This window comes from Dermacentor albipictus, chromosome 1 (assembly GCF_038994185.2).
Source record: "Dermacentor albipictus isolate Rhodes 1998 colony chromosome 1, USDA_Dalb.pri_finalv2, whole genome shotgun sequence".
Taxonomy (NCBI): Eukaryota; Metazoa; Arthropoda; class Arachnida; order Ixodida; family Ixodidae; genus Dermacentor; species Dermacentor albipictus.
Genome location: NC_091821.1, coordinates 105,570,721 through 105,588,863, shown reverse-complemented (window position 1 = coordinate 105,588,863; position 18,143 = coordinate 105,570,721). Strand labels below are relative to the sequence as shown.

Genomic DNA, 18,143 nt, shown 5'->3' with positions numbered 1-18,143 from the left:
CCCGCAAAGCTAAAGCAACCTAACAAAGTAGTCGAAGCATCAAGTGATCTCACAATGTTCCGAGATATTGACTAAACATTGAAAGTTTCCTGTCATCAGGAAATCGTAAAGCGCTAGAATTTACGACGGAAACTACTCTGCATTAAAGCCCCTTACGATGTCAATTCTCATTTCAGTTGGTGCTTGTCGCCAAAGACCACGGCACACCTGCCCCGTTTGAAACGCTGCGTTTCTTAACCGTCGTCTTGAAGGATATTGACGACAATGCACCTCTGTTCCCTCGCAACCGGGTAACGTTTGTCTCGCAAACAACTGTCTCTATCGCTCGTTCCAAGGTTTGCTGACCTGTTCCCGTTTTTTTTTTTTTCTTTACAGTCTACGACACCTTACGTATTTCACATCAAGGAGAACTTAAACCGCGGTTTCCCCGTTGGAAGGGTAACAGCTATTGACCAAGACGTCGGCGAGAATGCTATGGTCTACTATTACATTATCGGTGAGGCTCCTGCGGAGTAGTTGTTTTTCTCAACGCAGTTATTTGCCATTTGCTTCGCGACTTGCGGCTTATAGTGAAAAAAAAGCCCTTTACGCACGTGTAAGCGCGTCATAACCAAAGCAGGTCGTCGCAAGGCGGAGTTCCTAGTGAATTTTGTAAGTTGTAACAGACCTCACAGAAGGTCATAGGAGCGGAGGTACGTAAACGTACAGTGTATCAGCAGCTTCATAAAAAAAGAGAAAAACAAAACACATGGGCATCCCTCGTGCCCACAGTCTTCGCCCAAAACGATGCGCATCTTCGTAGAGTGAAAATGCGTATTTTTGCTGAACACGGATTCTTTTTTGTATATCGCTATGTGTGCGACATCCTAGCACCAGTTTCTCAATAATGGTGTTACTTGTGTTTTACGCAGATGGCAATTGGGACATGCAGTTCACGATCGACAAGATGCAGGGAATCATCTACTCAAATGATTCATTTGACCGAGAATCGAAAGACCTGTTCGAACTGGTGGTGAAAGCTTCCAGCAACCCCGATTACCTAGTATACGCGGTAAGAGCGTGTCGTGTAACACTGAAACTGGGCAGCACGGCGCACACGTTTGCCTGACGCGCCCTTCTTCTATTACAGAGGCAAGCCGATGGCCTCCCGCCGAGCATCCGCAGCTACAGCGAGTCGGACAGAACGGTGGCCCTCGTCAATATTCACGTTGACGACGTGAACGATAACGCGCCCGTTTTTATAAACGCCCCGTACTACGCAGGTAAAGTGAAAATGTAGAACTGCTTCTCACTCGGGTATCCTCTGAGCTAACGAAAAAGCACATTTTGTGCTAACTAGACAACCCTACGTACAAATGCTCCTCCCTGCGCACATTCCTTTTGCGTTATTATGATGAGACTTCTTCAATCATGCACAGCGGATGCAACATACCCGGTGTGTCTGTTGTGCTTTATGGCACAACGGACGCAACGCCTAGAGGTATTGTTCAGCACTTGAGCTGCAGATTCTGTGAGAATGACGTAAAACGCGTCTGAAATTTTGTCAACGATGGCAATGCATAAATTGAAAGGCAACGATATCGAGAAACCCGCTCACGCGTTGCTTAAAGGGACACAATTCATGCGCTGAGCTTACATAATAAGCGCAAAAGCCTTTTTCAAAGAAAAACCAGGGCCCGTATGCAGAACAAGTTCTTACGCTGCAAATATCCGTATATGCAGATGCCAGCCAATTGTAATGTCGGACCTATTATTAGCGAAGTCGGCTTGGCAATGGGAAAAATCACTTACGGCCGAAAAGCTTTGTGAATTCGGCCCTATATAGGATTGCTGGACGATACTGAGTGCTTTTAACTGCTTTAATAATCAGTTCCTGCGCTCTCAACACTGCTCTCAACACTTTGAGGCAGGGCTCATGAGCTCTTCAACGGGGACCACTGAAAGGCCTCGAGGTACACTTCGCGGTTCTCCCATTTCATTTTTCCCTGCAACTATGACTGAGCTTTCGCAGAAACCACTCCTTCGCCGTGCCAATGCGTCGGTTGGGCGCGAGGAAAGAGAAGCAGCATGTCAGAGGCGTGGTAACACTCCGTTGCAGGGCTGCGCTTCACCGCCGTGGAAGGGGACACGGTGTTCACCGTGCGGGCCCGGGACCCAGACGAAGAGCCGTCGGACGGCGCGGCCATCGCATATCGCATCGAGCACGTGACGCTTTTCCTGCCGGGCTCGACGGGAGGCATCCGGCCCATACCAGCATCGTTCAACGTATCGGCTGACGGTCGTGTGTGCGCTACACACCCCATGGCCCAGTACAGCCAGGCGCGCTTCACCGTCGCCCTCGAGGCCAAGGAGACGGCGCCTCCGCACCGTGCTGCCCGCACCACGCTGAAGGTGAGCGCGCAGCTGCGGATAGCACAGAATACGCTCTCCGCACTGCACAGAGGCTGATTCCGCATTTTATGTATTCTGGAACAATATGTTTCTTGAGTACAGCGTGTAGCCTTCTTCGATTGCCTAGATTAGTAGGAAGCGCATGTGATGAGTCACGAAAGGAGCTTCCATACACGTACATTCGGGAAGGTATATATAGCTTAAAGAAAAAATGAAAGAGGGATGGGGGGGGGGGGAGTGCCTGCATGACAGTATGGCAACAAAAGCGACGTAACGTTAAATGTGACGTTCACACTACAATGAAGAAAGTTGGGCCGGAAATGATTGTTCCAGAACACCGCCCTTCGTAGGAATATGAGCCTCAGGCCTCCAATATACGTTTGGATGCGTTGTGTAACTGACGCGAAAGGGGCCGTCTTTTCTGCCGCCCACTGGGACAAATTTATCATTATACATAGCCGCGACCATGCACTGTCTACGTGGAGAGGGTGCCTCAATAGCTCCGCGTCTCTGATATCGAGGCAGCCTAGGCAATGCACGCTCTGTAGCACAAGCCAAGGTCTCACAGGGCGTTCGTTGGCTCTGCTGTCCATGTTTTTTTTTCTCTGCTTCTTTTTTTTTATTGTGATAGCAATTATACGGAGGCTCTAGGTGCGTTCGCGCCGTCGCCGTTGGCGTCGTTGTGCTGTCCCGCCATCGTCGACGTATGGTCTGCTCGAGCGTTGAGGGTTAGAAGGCCTCCAGAGACGCGGAGTGCATTTGGCAGCAAAACTAGAAAGCGCGAAGTGGACGCACCGTCGACGCTCCGCTCAATCGCCTCGGCGGTGGAACCACGCCAGCGTTCTGCCTTCCGCTTCTGGCATGAGCGTTGCGCGCAGGCATGCTACAAACAAAGCGTTCCCGCTGAGCTGCTTCGTATGCACTGGTCCGAGCGAAATGGACCGTGAACGTCAAGCTAACGTTGTCCTAAAGTTCACTGGGTACCGACTAACGCCGACAGGAAAGTGCACCATCAAGGCGCGACGCCTGCAACGCCACTGGCGGCTAGCGTTGTGAAACGCCTGGTAGCTGCGAGGGCGCTGTTCCTTCTTACAAACAGTATAGTTGCCTTGCGTGCTGAGTTGCGCCAACATGTCGCAACCGTATATAGTTAGAACGCCGTCCGAAGAGGTCGAGCGCAGCGCTACACCTAGCTATCACTGCCAATGCGTTGTTCTTCGAGCAAAACTGCCATTTATTTTAATTCATTTTATCCGAGAAGCGTGAAACCGCAAACATCTGCGCCGTAGACGTTCTCCACGAACCTTACAACGACGCGGCACACAATTAAGCAACAGTCACTTCATAATAATTATTGCAAACGCGACAAAAAAATTTTAAAAAGTATAAGACTGGCCCGAGTCTTAGAACTTATACTGAAAGATCCACGGACGTTGAAGAGTGACAAATTCAAATTTCGGTGTTTTCTGACAATCAGTATTGAAAAATCGTGTCAATGCACCGCGGCATGCAAGCGCTGCAAAGCCCGACTTCTTCATGAACTCAAGGCCATCCGCATGAAATAAGCTGTCATGTGTAGCCTTTGATCGCGCATTTGCAGCTGTTGCAGATTTTTTTTTTTCGAGACGTACTCAAAGCATGAAACCCATGACTCTGTCCAGCATCTTTATGCAGGAGATGAGACGAAAGTACTCAGCAGAGTGCGAGGAGCACATTTACGTGGGGATTTTCTGGGGTCTCCAAACGTGCCCTTGGGACAAAGGAACGACAACGAAGTAGTGAAAACAATCACAAGGGCACTTATTGCACCTCCCCTACACCAATATGCCAGCCAGCTGGACCATATGCCGATGAGCGCTGACGAATCGGGGAAGTTGGACTCCCCGCAACAGGATAGCGAACTAATATTGTCACGTGGTAGTGACGGTGAAGAAAGAACACAGTAGCAGTACTGTGAAAGGCAAAACTAGCTTTTATTGGGCGAACCTGTGCCCACAAAACAGGCTACACTTAAAGCACAACGATATCGGCGAACACAGTCGGCGATCGTCGAAAATCCGATCAGCGGGTCAAGCGCGTCGGCTTTTATAGAGCAGTCGTCGAATGTTCCAGACTAATCGTTCGGACCCGTGTGGCTTCCACAAAGTTCTACACCATTCGCGTTACGTGATGAAATCAGATAACACAAGGTTCGGCGACAACAGACAGCCGGGTAGAAGCATCGATAACTTTCCAGAAACATCGGATACATTCAGGCGCGTCCCTCGCTGTGCGATTACAGTTGTTAAGCGGCGAAACGTGGTCGCCCGATAAAGATAAGTACACGTGTCAATATGTTCGCCCCCCATGCTGGACACCAAAGCCTAATCGTTCGCGTGTACAGTCACGCGAACGCGTGACTGTACACGCGTTCACGCCTTCTTTCCTTTCTTTTTCTTCAATTTTTTCTTGTCAGCTTTCGTCACATTCACTGCACCCCTCTCCGTGCACACACAAGCATACGCAGAACATTTGTCATTTTCGAAGGTAACATACACTGTGCATATTTGTTTGTTCATCAACTAGAAAGACCCCCCAAACACTTGTTTGTTCTAAGAAACTACACACAGTACAGCTATTCAACATGCCACTCATTGCTGGGCATGCGTTGTACTATAAAGTACTATATACTCATGCAGTCTAGATAGGCCGAAGAAAAACGCAGCAAGCCGACGAATTTCAGAGAGCATTAAGGTTCTGGTGGTATTGCGTCCCAGAACCACGAGCCGTAACAGAATTCACTGCTCGTACCTGTAATTTGTTTTTTACGACATTTTTTTTCTACGCGCCACAGCGTCACTGTACAGCGCCTAATCTCTCTTAACTTTTTCCCGAAGGTCTGGATCTACGAGCCCGAACAACTAGTGCGAGTAATAATCGCCCAGCCTCCTGAAGAAGTGTACAGGGACCAAAGAAGTGTCGTAGCGTAAGAGCATTTTACTGAACCAGCGGTGGCTCTTCATATTTGGATCTGGTGTAAAGCAAATATTTAGGCTATACTCTACTCCTGCTTTTCCATTATTTCCAGTGTCCTTTCGAACGCCACTGGAGGAACTGTGGTGATTGACAAGCTGAAATACCACGTGAATGACAAGGGAAAGCTCGTGAAGTCTTGGTGAGTACTCGAAAAATACACTTATTAAGTACTAGCACCTATTCTGATCCCCCCAGCTGTATTAATTCATCCAACCACGAAAGTAAAGAAGAAAATAGAATTCCTATGCGTAAGTTGCTGTCTTTGTGCTGTTGAAACAAGATAGTACCGCTTGAGCTTAAATTAAGGAAGGTGCCAGCGTCCATTTTGGTTTCCTCCAGTTTCACTAGGTGACCGTTAGCAATCACCAAGCAAGTAAATAATAAAATTACTTCACAGTGTTTGTTACGCGATGTTAATTTATGCGTGTTTCGTGTTGCAGGACTGACTTGCACATTCACGTTCTTGACAAAAACGACCGTGTTATTCACACACCAGAAGTTCTAGACGCAGTAGACTCCAACATCAAGCTCGTCCGGTTCCAAAACCCAGAGTTGCAAATTCACAACGTTCTTGTGAGTAAATGCCTTTCTTTTTCTTCTTTGCACTTTGCAGTTGGCATAGACTGCGTCTTATACCAGCTGGTTTCACTAAGTAATAAGGATTTATTTTAAGTAATATAACACGCGTACGCCGTATCCTTATCTGGATTATTTGGTCGGAAAGACAGCGACTGAAAAGAAAGGAGTTTGCAAAAAGTGATCCGGGGACGGATTTACAAAGGTTTTCGTCGGTAAAATATGACAAACTTTAGCGGAGCGCCTTTGCGTTCATCTTGTTCGCCGTCATTATAAGGCAGTGTCCGCCCTCATGAAGCGTTATACAGTCAAATCTCGATATAACGAATCACGCGGGACCACCGCAAGTCGTTCGTTATTTTTAAATATTGTTGCAATGAAAAACTTGCGGTTTTAAGCCAGTGGACAAACCTAGGAATGAAAATGACGCACCTTGGCAGTAGACGCGTGTGCAGACAAGCATACTCTCCAATAAAAATGTTTCACTCACTTCAAAGCTGCTTTACGTGAAGAAATCAGTGATTTTATTCTGGCGCATGCAGCACACACGACCGATTAGGAATGGGTCTACCTCTTCCACTTTGCGCAATACCTCATTGGGTAAATCATTAAGCCGAGCGATGAAAGTGCAGACATTATTCACATGCACTAAAACATCAATGTTCGACACGATCTCATCTTCTGTGTTAGGTGACCCATAGTCGTCTTCCTTCGGGTCGTCATCGTCACTGGAGACGTCGTGAACGCAGTTAACAATCTCTTTGGTTGTCAGGTCCACCGCCGTTAGTGCTGCACTGTCGCTCTCCCCGTAGTCGTCAAAGGAAGAGACGGTGAGCAGCAATTCCACAACCTCGGTCCACAGGTCTCCTGGGTTGTTGTCAGTCACCTCCAGGTCATCTTCAAGCTGCCCAGGCGCTTTGACAAGCCCTGCTTTTCGCCAGCAGTTGCTAATGGTGGACACCTTCAAGTTCCACCAAGCTCCTGTGAGCATTTCCGCTGCCTGACAAATATTGATTGCAGTCGGCTGCTTTAGGCGGAGGTTGATAATCAACCGCTGCACAATGCGCTTATGAAATTCTGCTTTCACACTTTTTATAATGCCCTGGTCTAGGGGTTGCAGCAACGACGTGTTGTTTGCCGGCAGAAACTCCAAGCGAACATGCGTGAAGCGAACATTCGCAATGTGAGCAGAGCAGTTGTCGATAACCAGTAGAATTCTTCAGTCATCCCTCCTCATTTGATCGTTGAGTTTGATGAGCTACTCGGAAAAGAGTTCTCTGGTCATCCAGACTCGTTTGTTGGCGCAGTAGTCGTACGGTAACAACATGACATTTTTCATGCAGCGAGGCTTCGCATATTTGCCGACGACGAGCGGTTTAATTTTCTTCGTGTCTGTTGCATTGCAGTAGAGCAGGACTGTCACGCGAAGATGCGACTTCTTCCCTCCTTTGCCCTGCTGCCCTTTGAAGCGCATCGTCCAGTCTGGCAGGAGCTGATAAAATCACGCTGTCTCATCCGCGTTAAAAATATTGTCTTCAGAGTACGATTCAGCCACCTCTAGAAAACGATCATTGAGCCAGGAATCCGCGCCTTCTCTGTCAGCAGCCTTTTCCTCACCCGAGAGTACCTGCAAAGTTACTCCGCTGCTTTGGCGGAAACGAAAAATCCTACCCGCACTGGGGTCGAACCCAGCTATTTCAAGTGCATTGGCAAATTCGCGGGCTTTTTCTTGAGAGCATTGGGCTAGAAGCGGGAACGTTTTGCAGTCTGGCATCTTTGAACCACGCGAGTACAGCTTGGTCCACATTTTGAAAGTTTCCCAGTCGCAACCGTTTCGACGTAGAAGCGAGTTGTGATTCCCGTTGAAGCTTGACAATCTTGTCTCGGTATTTCAAAATGGTCGCGACGGTCGATGGGGCAATGCCACGCTGTCTGTGCATGTCGATTTTTGCTTTTTCCCCGAGTCGATGTCCTGCAGTACGCCCAATTTGTCCTGCGGCGAAAACTGCTTTCGCTTCTTCTTGGTACCGTCGCTAGCTGCATTCATCGTTGGATCTCGCGCGAACATCACCAAACCGTTGTCGTGAAATTCTTGGTGACGTTTGTGGTGAAGCAGTTTGCACTCGACATGGTGATGATGATAGCTACTGCGACATGGTGATAGTGACAGCTACTGCACTCGCGGTTTCTGTTTCACGCGAGAGTTGCGGCGCTGTTATTTTTAGTCAAATTCGTAATACTGATGTTCCTCTGTTATAAAGGGGAAATAAACTACGTGCGTTTTTCTGAAACATGCGCTGCATAGAAATTCGTAGTTCTGAAATATTTTTACGTTGAAAATATAGGCAATTTGGCGGGGATTTTTAAGGTATTCGTAAATTTGAGAAATTCGTTATAGCGGGGTTTGTAGTAGTGATATTTGATTGGCTAGCGTAGAAGGAAATTCATGGATCGTTGACCAACTAGTGTTAAATGTGTAATTTAATATTACAGCCTTTGGTGCTTATAGTGGTATCGTGCAGATGGAGGCACAAATAATCCTAGGTCGTAATCGTCTTTCAAAATTATTTAATAGCGAAGTTACTTCGAAATAGATGTCGTTAAAGTAGACCTTCTTCGCTTCATTATGCAATTCGGATCACGACATATACTTCACCGTCAGTGTGACGATGGCCGGCACACCGGAAGTAGGGCCTAACTGTAGAGAGCGTCGAACATATCGTGTTCCCCTATTAATAAATATGGAAATGCGCGTAAGGGGAAAGACACTTTTATTATTATTATTACACGTTGGCCTTCTTGACCGGTAGTGAAGGGAGAAAAGGAACCGTAAAGAACTCTGGTAGAGAAAATGGCAACAGAACTGATGCTCGTACATCTGAAACAACGGCAATGACAACAATTATTTACCGCATCCCAACTTGCCGGAGAAAGTAGCAGCTTATACTTTTGGTCGGGCTGAAAGAAAACGATAAACGCGGCAGATCCTCACGTCCTCACCCGCAGCGGTGGCTTAGCGGACACGGTGTTGCGCTGCTAAGCACGAGGTAGCATGATGAAATCCCGGCCTCGGCGGCCGCATTTTCATGGGGGCGAAATGCAAAAAACGCCCGTGTCCTGTGCACTGGGGCCACGTTAAAGCTCCCCTGGTGGTCAAAATTAATCCGGAGTCCCCCTCTATGGCGTGCCTCGTAATCAAATCGTGGTTTTGGCACGTAAAAGAACCCAAATTCATTCATCATTCGTTCCTCACGTCTGATCGTTCGTTGTCTATATCGTTCGCCTGTCCCATCGACATCCTATGCTTGATGGCTCGCAAGCGATGGTCTTGCGTCTTGTTCCGCCTCGCTGTGTCATCGCTTTGCTCGCCCTACTCGCCCTGCGCTTCCAAATGATCACTGAAGATACCTACAAAATTTTAGGTTTCTTAAGCTCTGCTGAAAACGCGGCACTCGGACAAGTCCCGCTGGGCTGGATCCGCATGCATCCAACAATTGCCTTCTCCTCCTTCCCCCATCTCGCTCGAGGAAGAGCCTTGCAACGAGATTCGCGGTTTTTGACCAGCAGCTGGGTATATATAATCAGTCGCTCTTTAAAGAATTGCGCAATTATTCTGTCAAATAATACATTCACGTAAGTAGTTAACTATTCATGGCTATTACCCTGTATTGAATGTACTCCTGGCCAAATAATACAGTTGCAAACTTCGAAACAAACTTTGCGTGCGTGCGTGCGTGCGTGCGTGCGTGCGTGCGTGCGTGCGTGCGTGCGTGCGTGCGTGCGTGACGTGACGTGACGTGACGTGACGTCAATTTTGCCTAGTCACTTCTTTTGTAAACACAAAAGCGTTTAAGTGACCGGTTGACTATGGATACAGCCGAGCACTGCAGTTTTGAATAAACATTCACTCATATATATTTCTTTGTGGTGCAGCCAGCCCGAGTTGGCATCAGCAAACAAGAGTTCGATCTGGCCTTGGCTGTGTTGATAGCGATGCTGGTGGTGATATTTGTCGGCGTCGTGACCATGATGGTCTGTTGTACCTGCTTGAAGTCGTGGTAAGTTGAACGCGTTCCTCTTCTGCCTGCATCTTTCTGTTCTCATATAATGTTCCCATTAAATTAACACGCATTATTTAATTTAATGGCTAAGCCCTGCTTAACACAGTGACACTTGCTATTTTGCTCACGCGAAAACTGCCTCCCTTGTGTACGGAATTTTGCTATGTTTGCATGGGCTGAACTTCAATGCGAAATTGCTCGTGCCACATAACGGGTAGCCAATAAAACCCATTTTGCAGAGTGTCGCCAGGGTGCTATAGCTGTTGTCTATATTTTGATCGATTAATATGTTCCGATCTGAAAAAAAAATGCGAAGACAACGTCTAGACTGTTCTATTTTTGTCATTATAACCCAAATCTAACGGGCCTGGGCAGCACAGTAAACACGCTTTTCAAGAAGAAAATTACGGCCGCTGCGATACGCGTATGGGAGAATTCGAATTCCACAGGTGTGGTCATTGTATATCTTAAAATTGTCGCACTAAATAGCTACATGCGAGATGCTCTCACGACATACCTTACAAACAATTGTGTCAACATACGCTAGCGCATGCGTAGATAAACTTTATCTAAACAAACAACATTAACGATACGACTGTGATAAAATTACATATTTGATGCATTTGGTAAAATAAATGTCACAGCCCAGTAGCGCAGGCTCGACAGGGACGCAAAGAAATGGTTACACGCACATTCCATGGTCTAGTTTCTGATGTAGCATGCTGGATGCTTCTGTTTCCATTCATTTCAATTAAACTCTTGTTTTCAGGTATGCCTATAAAGCCAAGGAAGCTTTGGGTACGTACGAAATAGCGTTCAGTTCTGGTGTCCAAATGAAAATATCTGCCTGAGTACAGTACTGCCAAGTTGATAAAGGGGGCAGGACCTCTGTCAAGCTTGCGAGCTTTTAGTCCTGTCTCCTTCTCTGTGTAAGAGAAAATAAAGGCTGAATTGAATTGAATTGAAAGTTATAAAAAAGAAGACACGACATGTCTTACATTTCGTTTATATGCAGTGCGGCACGACGAAAGTCCCCCGGTGACCACTACGTAAGCATTCTTCCGCCGTGTGAATACATAACGGGAAACACGGTAACCATATTGACACTTCTAATATCAACAAATCTCTCTTTCTTTCTTTTTTTTTTCTTTCTCTTTTTCAGAGAGAACCCACTGTGGACAGAACAGTAAGTTCCGCGCGGGCGCTGCTGTGTGTAGTGCAGTGAACAGAGATTTATTTTCCGCTTTGTCGTATTTCGTTGAATCGCATTGCGCGAATTGACCGATTTTCTCTCTTTTCTGTTTTCCTTTTCTTTTATCCCGCTCCCGTTGCAGGAAGCTCAAGATCTACGAAGAACAGGTGAGTAGCACGTCCTACGTTCTTTCCAAGAGCGTGAGCTAAGCACCCATCCCCCCCCCCCTCCCCTTTCTGCGCCCGGCAACAACCCCGCACACTCGTTCGCGCCTTGCAGGAGCTGAGCATGAGCGTGGCGCCCGACAACTTGGTGACCACGGAGGCGGACATCGCCGCCTTCAGCTTCAACGACGACACGAGCAGCGCCGTGTATGCCACGCTGCGGCGCAACAGCGTCAGTCACGTGGGCGCTGAGTCGCGCAACGGCTACTCGACCCTGGCGAGCCACCGGCCCACGGCCTCGTCGCGCAGGCAGCGCGAGCCGGACGCCGCAGACGTGAGGACGATTCCTGCTCCCTCGCGCACCCTTTCGCTGCCGCCGTGAGACTGCGCAGTAGCGAAGAAGCGACGGTCGGTAGGAAATGAAAACTGGTGGGAAAAGTTAGTCGGTGTATACGCGAGAAAAATATTCAATGCCTACACAGAAGCCGGTTAGCAACAAACACGTGTTCCTGCATTACGCAGGACTAAACGTGTATAAATCGGGTAAAAATCGCGCTTCCCTATTGGTGTGAGGTTCACTTTCTATTTTTATCGTTTTTAGGCTTTCTTTTCTATTTCGAATGAATGGGTACACTCTGAGAAAAATCGGTAGACCTAGTAACACTGCCGCAGCCGACCGCTTCCATATTTAGCGACAAATTAGACACTCCATCGATCGATCCCAGTATCGAACAGAATATCTGCTTCTGTGCACCCTTTCGACAGTCCTCACGAACATAATCTGTCGCAAAAGCCTAATGCTCAACACCTTCGGTCCACAACGTGCCACCTTGTGCGCGTTCATCACGGCATTCCGCTACAATGGCCTCTCATTTGCTGCCATCGAAGCCTTACTGCCTACGAACCGCACACTCCTCGGCGAGAGCGTGGCCCTTGCTTCGGTGAAACACTGCGCATACGCAACTGCGTGCCGTAAGGTCACGTAACCATATCTGCTCCCGCTCGTTGCCTGACGGCATCAATGTTACAGTAGATTTGCAGATTGTGTCAATTACTTAAGTACGGTATAGTTTCTTTTTTCTCATCTGATATATATATATATATATATATATATATATATATATATATATATATATATATATATATATATATATATATATATATACACAGGGGGATCAAAAAGAGGCAAATGCCACGTAAGTGGACAGACAGAACCAAGGTGATGTTGTTTGCCGTCGCTTAGAGATAGATTATTCTTTGCATTTCGCCTAATTGCATAATTAGAATGAATTCATTAATCAACTTCTCAAATATTATAATCATATCAAAAGTGTCAATGAGAAAATTGTAGAGCAACATCAAAAACTCCCAATACAGCTTTTTGTTGCTCAATACGTGCTACATATGAGTGTTTTTCCGAGCGTGAAAAAAAGCCCGCGAATACACGCAGAATTGCCGCGCGACTGGCTGTTCGAGGCACTTTGCGTGTATTCGCGGGCTTCTTCGATGCTTGCAAAAACATTTTTAACGCGATAGCGTTAAGGAGCTCGTGTCGCAGAAAAGCCGGTGTCGTCGGCGTCGGGTGTCGGCGTCCGCGGCGTTGACCGTGAGCGATAAATAACGGCAGGCACTTCATAAATAAAAAGCAACTTCCAAGATGGGCTGGGTGGAAATCGAACCAGGGTCTCCGGAGTGTGAGACGGAGACGCTACCACTCATCCACGAGTACGTACGTACAAGCGGTACAAACGCGCCTCTAGTGAATGCGGTGTTGCCTTCGAAACGAGCCGTGGAAAGTTATACTGCAGTGTATATAGGTAATTATGAACATGTAACTTACAGAAGTCGCAATTACACGAGTAGCGAATTGCGTTTCCGCTACATTCCTTCTGCGCTTTCCGCACACGCAGAGCCATCTTGCGGCAAACACAGAAGACCCCCTCCGTTCCATGTACGGCGCTGCCCCGACAGATGGCGCGCCACGCGCGCATTGGAGCTGTGCGAGGCAGGTCGCAGTGCGGACTCTCTCTCCCCTGACAACGCTTCGCCTTGCACCCTCTGCAGAATCAAGAGTCCTTCCTTTCTTTAGATCACTATCTGTCTATCTCTCTGCCCGTGCCGATCACGACGTTTGGCTGGCGTGCGTCATTTCCCCCTCCGAGATACCGAGTTCTTTGGTTCGTTCCGCTTGCTCAGGCGCACGTTTCGTTGCTGCGCCGAACGCCGCGTTGCTCGACCATATGGCTCCACGCTCACCGCGTCCGATGCGGGGCGCCTCGTAAGTGATGGCTGCCCTGTAGCCCATTGTCTTACACCCCTTTTTATGTAGCACGTAGTGTGAAGACCAATTAAGGCTAATTATCTAATTAGGCGGAACGCAAAAAATAATCTGAGTGTCTCCAAGCGACGGCAAACATCATTACCTTGGTTGTGTCCATATACGTGGCATTTGCATACTAATAAAGTTAGGCTAAAATTACGTGGGACACCCTGTATAAAGGGTGTTTCAGCGAACACTTTCAAAAAACTTATAAAGTTGCCTGTGGCAGATAACACAATTCTAGTCCATGAGCTGGTGTACGCAAAGAGGCGTACATTTCTTGCACAAAAACTTGAAATGCATAATCGGCTAATCAGCGAAAAATCACTAATTAATTTTTTAGCTAATAACGGTATGGCACACAGGGCAATTACAAATTATGGCGGGTGGGACTGCAAGGCATATCCACTTGAACAGAACTGTGTGGGTGACACCATCTACGTGATATGGGCCATGAAACTTGCGGTAACAATGCACTGTCGTTCCTCGTACTTTCTTAACACAACGTCGTTTTGTGCACTGAAGCACAAAAGTAACTGGAACGCCAACGCATTTCTCCGCAAAGTTCGGGAATAAATACCTCGAAACTGGTGTCATCCCGTGAACTCGTTTCGAATGGATCCGCCTAGCTAATTTCCCGGCCACAATTTGTAAATTGCAATATGTGCCATAAGATCATCAGTCAGAAACTTAATTAGTGATTTTTGTTAATTAACCAATTCTAAATTTCAATTTCTTGTGCAAGTAATGTCCGCCTTTTCGAGCAGACCAGCTCAGGGACTAGAATTATGCTGTCTGCCAAAGGGAATTTAAAAAAAAAAGTTTTTTGAATGTGTTTGCTCAAGCATCCGGTATATGTGTGTGTCCAGCCGAACCTGAGAGATCATTGGCAGAACGCGATCGCCTTCCAGGCCGAGCACTCAGCTTCTTTCTCGTGCTTTGCAGAACCACGAGTACCATGAGCTGCACTCAAGCGACGCCCGTCCCACCGGGGACAGCACTCCGTTCAGCACGTTCAGGCCCACGGGGAAGAACACACCGACCACAGAAGGGAGGCTCTTCCAAGAAGCGAGCTCCTCTCATAAGAGCAACGAACCTGTTCTAGTGGCCGAGCTCTTATAGGACGATATATTCATTCTTAAGGCTGGCGATGACGCCGTCACCCCTTCGCTGACGAAATCCAGCAGCCGCAGCTGCTTCATCTTTTCTTTGCGTGTGGATCTGCGTGTGAGAGTGTGTGTGTGCTCGCACTTGCAAGTGTTCGTTGTTATCAGCCCGGTGTGAATAATTCCGGTGCTTCGTGCGCGGTCACAAGGGTGATATCTTGGCGCGAAGAGCGGGCGGAACGTTCGTCCGTGCCCTCGTACTGCGACGCTCATTGTCTTTTGGCCAAATGAAGTTTAGAGGAAAAGCGAGAGGACTTACAGAGGCGTCGTCGCATCGCTCGATGTTGAGCAATTTTTCCCTGTGTGTGCCAGTTGGGAGGCCTACTTCGGAGCTCACGTGTTTTCTTCCACATAAGACCTTCGCAAAGGACGCTCACAAGATGTCGTCGGGTGCTTTTGATGGCAGCCTTCCCTGGTCACTGCTTCATGAATAAGCGTTTTCTCCTATAATATCAGATAGCGTGCCATGCTCGCAGGTGTGTTCATCAAGCATCAAGACCAAAATATCAATGAACAAGGAGTGTGCGGAACAACGGATACGGTGAATCTCTCTAAAAAACGAAATCGCGCTTCTCCTACAGGTATTTCCTGGCCACGGTACACTGACACTACATGCGTAACGCCCGCGTTCGCTCATCCTTCTGCTGACTTTATTGTAACGAGAATCTACTGTATCGCCAGAACACAGATATATATATGATCAGTTTTTTATATTATGATTTAATAGAGGTTTACGCTGAACGGCCAAGGTCATTAGTCAAATCGCAATCTTGGCAATAATACTTATTGGGAGAGGCATACATCATGCGCAAGGATGTCATCGGCGAAAACTTACGACGGTGTGGCTAATCAGCTGAAGAACATTTTGGGCATCTCATTATGCTTTAAAACATATACTTGCATTGCTTATTTAAAATTTGCAATAAAGCATTCTGTAAATTCATTACAATGCGCTTCGATATATCGCTAATGTTTGCATTGGCATCGCCTAATCACGCACCAAAGGCGCAACACGTTTGCTGCTAGCTATAGGTGCTTCACTATCTTACGCTCGATTAAGCCCCGCTTTTTCAATTTTAGTCTAACTTTACCATGATGATGTAACCAGCGCAAGAAGGGACACAGAACACAAGAAAGGGGACAAGGGCAAGTGCTTGTCCTTGTCGCCTTTCATGTGTTCTGTGTCCCCACTTGCGCTGGTTACGTCATGGAAAACCAACTAACCCGCTCTCACACCTTGCTTCCGTCAAACTTTACGCCTCCTTGACATATGCCTGCCCACACAGAGTAGCTGCAAAGAGGAAATTAGCAGAAGGACCAGCACTTCTTGTAAATAAATATACAGCGACTAAAAGGTCGCACGGTATATCCAAACACACACATGTACACTTACGCAGGCTGATGTGCCATGTTATGGGCATGTTACTGCGTGTAAGACACATCTACACATACCAAGGTTCTACATGCGCAGGTACGAAGATATACGAAGAAGATACGTGTGCTCTGATATCTGCAATTTTCTTTATATCCCCGTCCGCTGTTCGTTGTTTTCCTATCAACGCGCATAAAACATGCGTTACCAACAGAAGCCACGACCCAACAATAAATTCCAGGTTGCATGCATTCCGCGTCGTGCATCAGCTTATTTATTTGTGTATTGTGCCAATAAAAACGTAGATAAAAATTGTCTTGCCAAGGCGGCAGCGTCTTCTTTCCATATGAAGTTACATGCTTGCATACTAAGAGACAGCTTGACCCGCCGTGGTTGCTCAGTGGCTATGGTGTTGGGCTGCTGAGCACGAGGTCGCGGGATCGAATCCCGGCCACGGCGGCCGCATTTCGATGGGGGCGAAATGCGAAAACACCCGTGTGCTTAGATTTAGGTGCACGTTAAAGAACCCCAGGTGGTCAAAATTTCCGGAGTCCTCCACTACGGCGTGCCTCATAATCAGAAAGTGGTTTTGGCACGTAAAACCCCAAATATTATTATTATTAAGAGACAGCTTCAAGTTATCATAGGTATATCTCGTGCCGCTAGGTTCAACCTGAATAATGATGGATATTTCACATGAAAATATGTTTACTGTAAGAAAAAAGGGCGGGGGTGGGAGGGGGAAGAAAAAAAAGCCTGTCAGGCTGTAGTAACAGACGGCAACAAACCTGACGCAACTGTGAATCTCGGCTTGTATTGGAAACATTTGTCTGCTCACACATTGGTCTAGCCACGCGGTATCCACGCTGCAGTGATGGAGGTTACCTAAAAACTTCCTTCACCTATCGCTTCTCCTTCATTTTCCAGAACAGTTCTTCGTAGTGAAGAACGTTTGCTTTTTGCCTCTCGTGCTTCAAATGTTTACCAAACCAGGTCTTTTTGGATTGCTGCATTTGTCGTGCTGCCACTCGCGCCTAAGCCTAATTCACCAACGAGGAAGCTTTAGCTCAGGCCCAACTCCGACGCGGCCTATTCAAATACATGTAAAACGCATATACGTTTTTCTGAGATAACTCCTGCACCGGTTTTAATGAAATGTGTTGCATTTGAGTGAGAAAGTTAAATTCTAGTGACTGTAGGAAGAGGAATTTCGATTTAGGGCTTGAATTTTGTTAAAAAGATTTTCAAATATTCGACCGTTTAAAAAAAATAGAAGCACGAAGTTTACAAATTTATAGCTCAGCATCAAGAACAGATATCGCGGTTGTGTAAACGGCATCCATTAGATCATTCAAAGCGGACAAATTCGATAGGTCATTTTGAATCTTACGTGAATTTGTTCCGTTGGTTACAATTGTTTTGCAAAAGCAGTATTTCCATATTACTAAAGTTTTTTTTTTTAATTCATGTATAACATATCAATTTTGTCCGCTTTAGATGTACTATTAGATGCAATTCACAGAATTGTATTATCATTGTTCGTTATTGAGTTACAGAGTTGTAAACTTGATAGTTTCGTTTTTTGAACATTTGCGATCTTGGCCAATTTTTAATAAAACATTTACGATCTAACTCAAAAATTCGAAACCAACTGTCACTAGATTTTAAGTTCTTCTTTTAAATCTAACTCAAAAATTCGAAACCAACTGTCACTAGATTTTAAGTTCTTCCTTTAAATGCAACAAACCACGTCATATTTGGTGCAGTGGCTGCCGAGAAAAACGAATTCTCCTTTTACATGTATTTAGATAGTTGGTTCTTTATTCTATGGTGTCATCGCAGTCATTCGTAATGTGCTATTTGTGTCTTGCTTCGTGTGAGCTGTT

At 46.7% G+C, this 18,143-nt stretch overlaps 1 protein-coding gene across 2 annotated transcripts in view; it reads left to right on the top strand.

Moving 5' to 3' along the window:
* The window catches only part of Cad87A (cadherin 87A), a 152,692-nt gene extending 136,120 nt beyond the window's left edge, over nt 1-16,572 (top strand). For both annotated transcript variants that reach the window (XM_070524308.1, XM_070524300.1), the window contains 15 exons: nt 177-290; nt 376-496; nt 912-1,051; nt 1,130-1,262; nt 2,099-2,391; nt 5,268-5,356; nt 5,459-5,545; nt 5,847-5,979; nt 9,916-10,040; nt 10,813-10,841; nt 11,059-11,092; nt 11,206-11,229; nt 11,378-11,402; nt 11,515-11,733; nt 14,665-16,572. In XM_070524308.1, the coding sequence (XP_070380409.1) occupies nt 177-290; nt 376-496; nt 912-1,051; nt 1,130-1,262; nt 2,099-2,391; nt 5,268-5,356; nt 5,459-5,545; nt 5,847-5,979; nt 9,916-10,040; nt 10,813-10,841; nt 11,059-11,092; nt 11,206-11,229; nt 11,378-11,402; nt 11,515-11,733; nt 14,665-14,841 (1,743 nt within the window). In that variant the 3' untranslated portion in view covers nt 14,842-16,572. The remainder of the gene's footprint in view (nt 1-176; nt 291-375; nt 497-911; nt 1,052-1,129; nt 1,263-2,098; nt 2,392-5,267; nt 5,357-5,458; nt 5,546-5,846; nt 5,980-9,915; nt 10,041-10,812; nt 10,842-11,058; nt 11,093-11,205; nt 11,230-11,377; nt 11,403-11,514; nt 11,734-14,664) is intronic.
* The last annotated feature ends 1,571 nt before the right edge of the window (nt 16,573-18,143 follow it).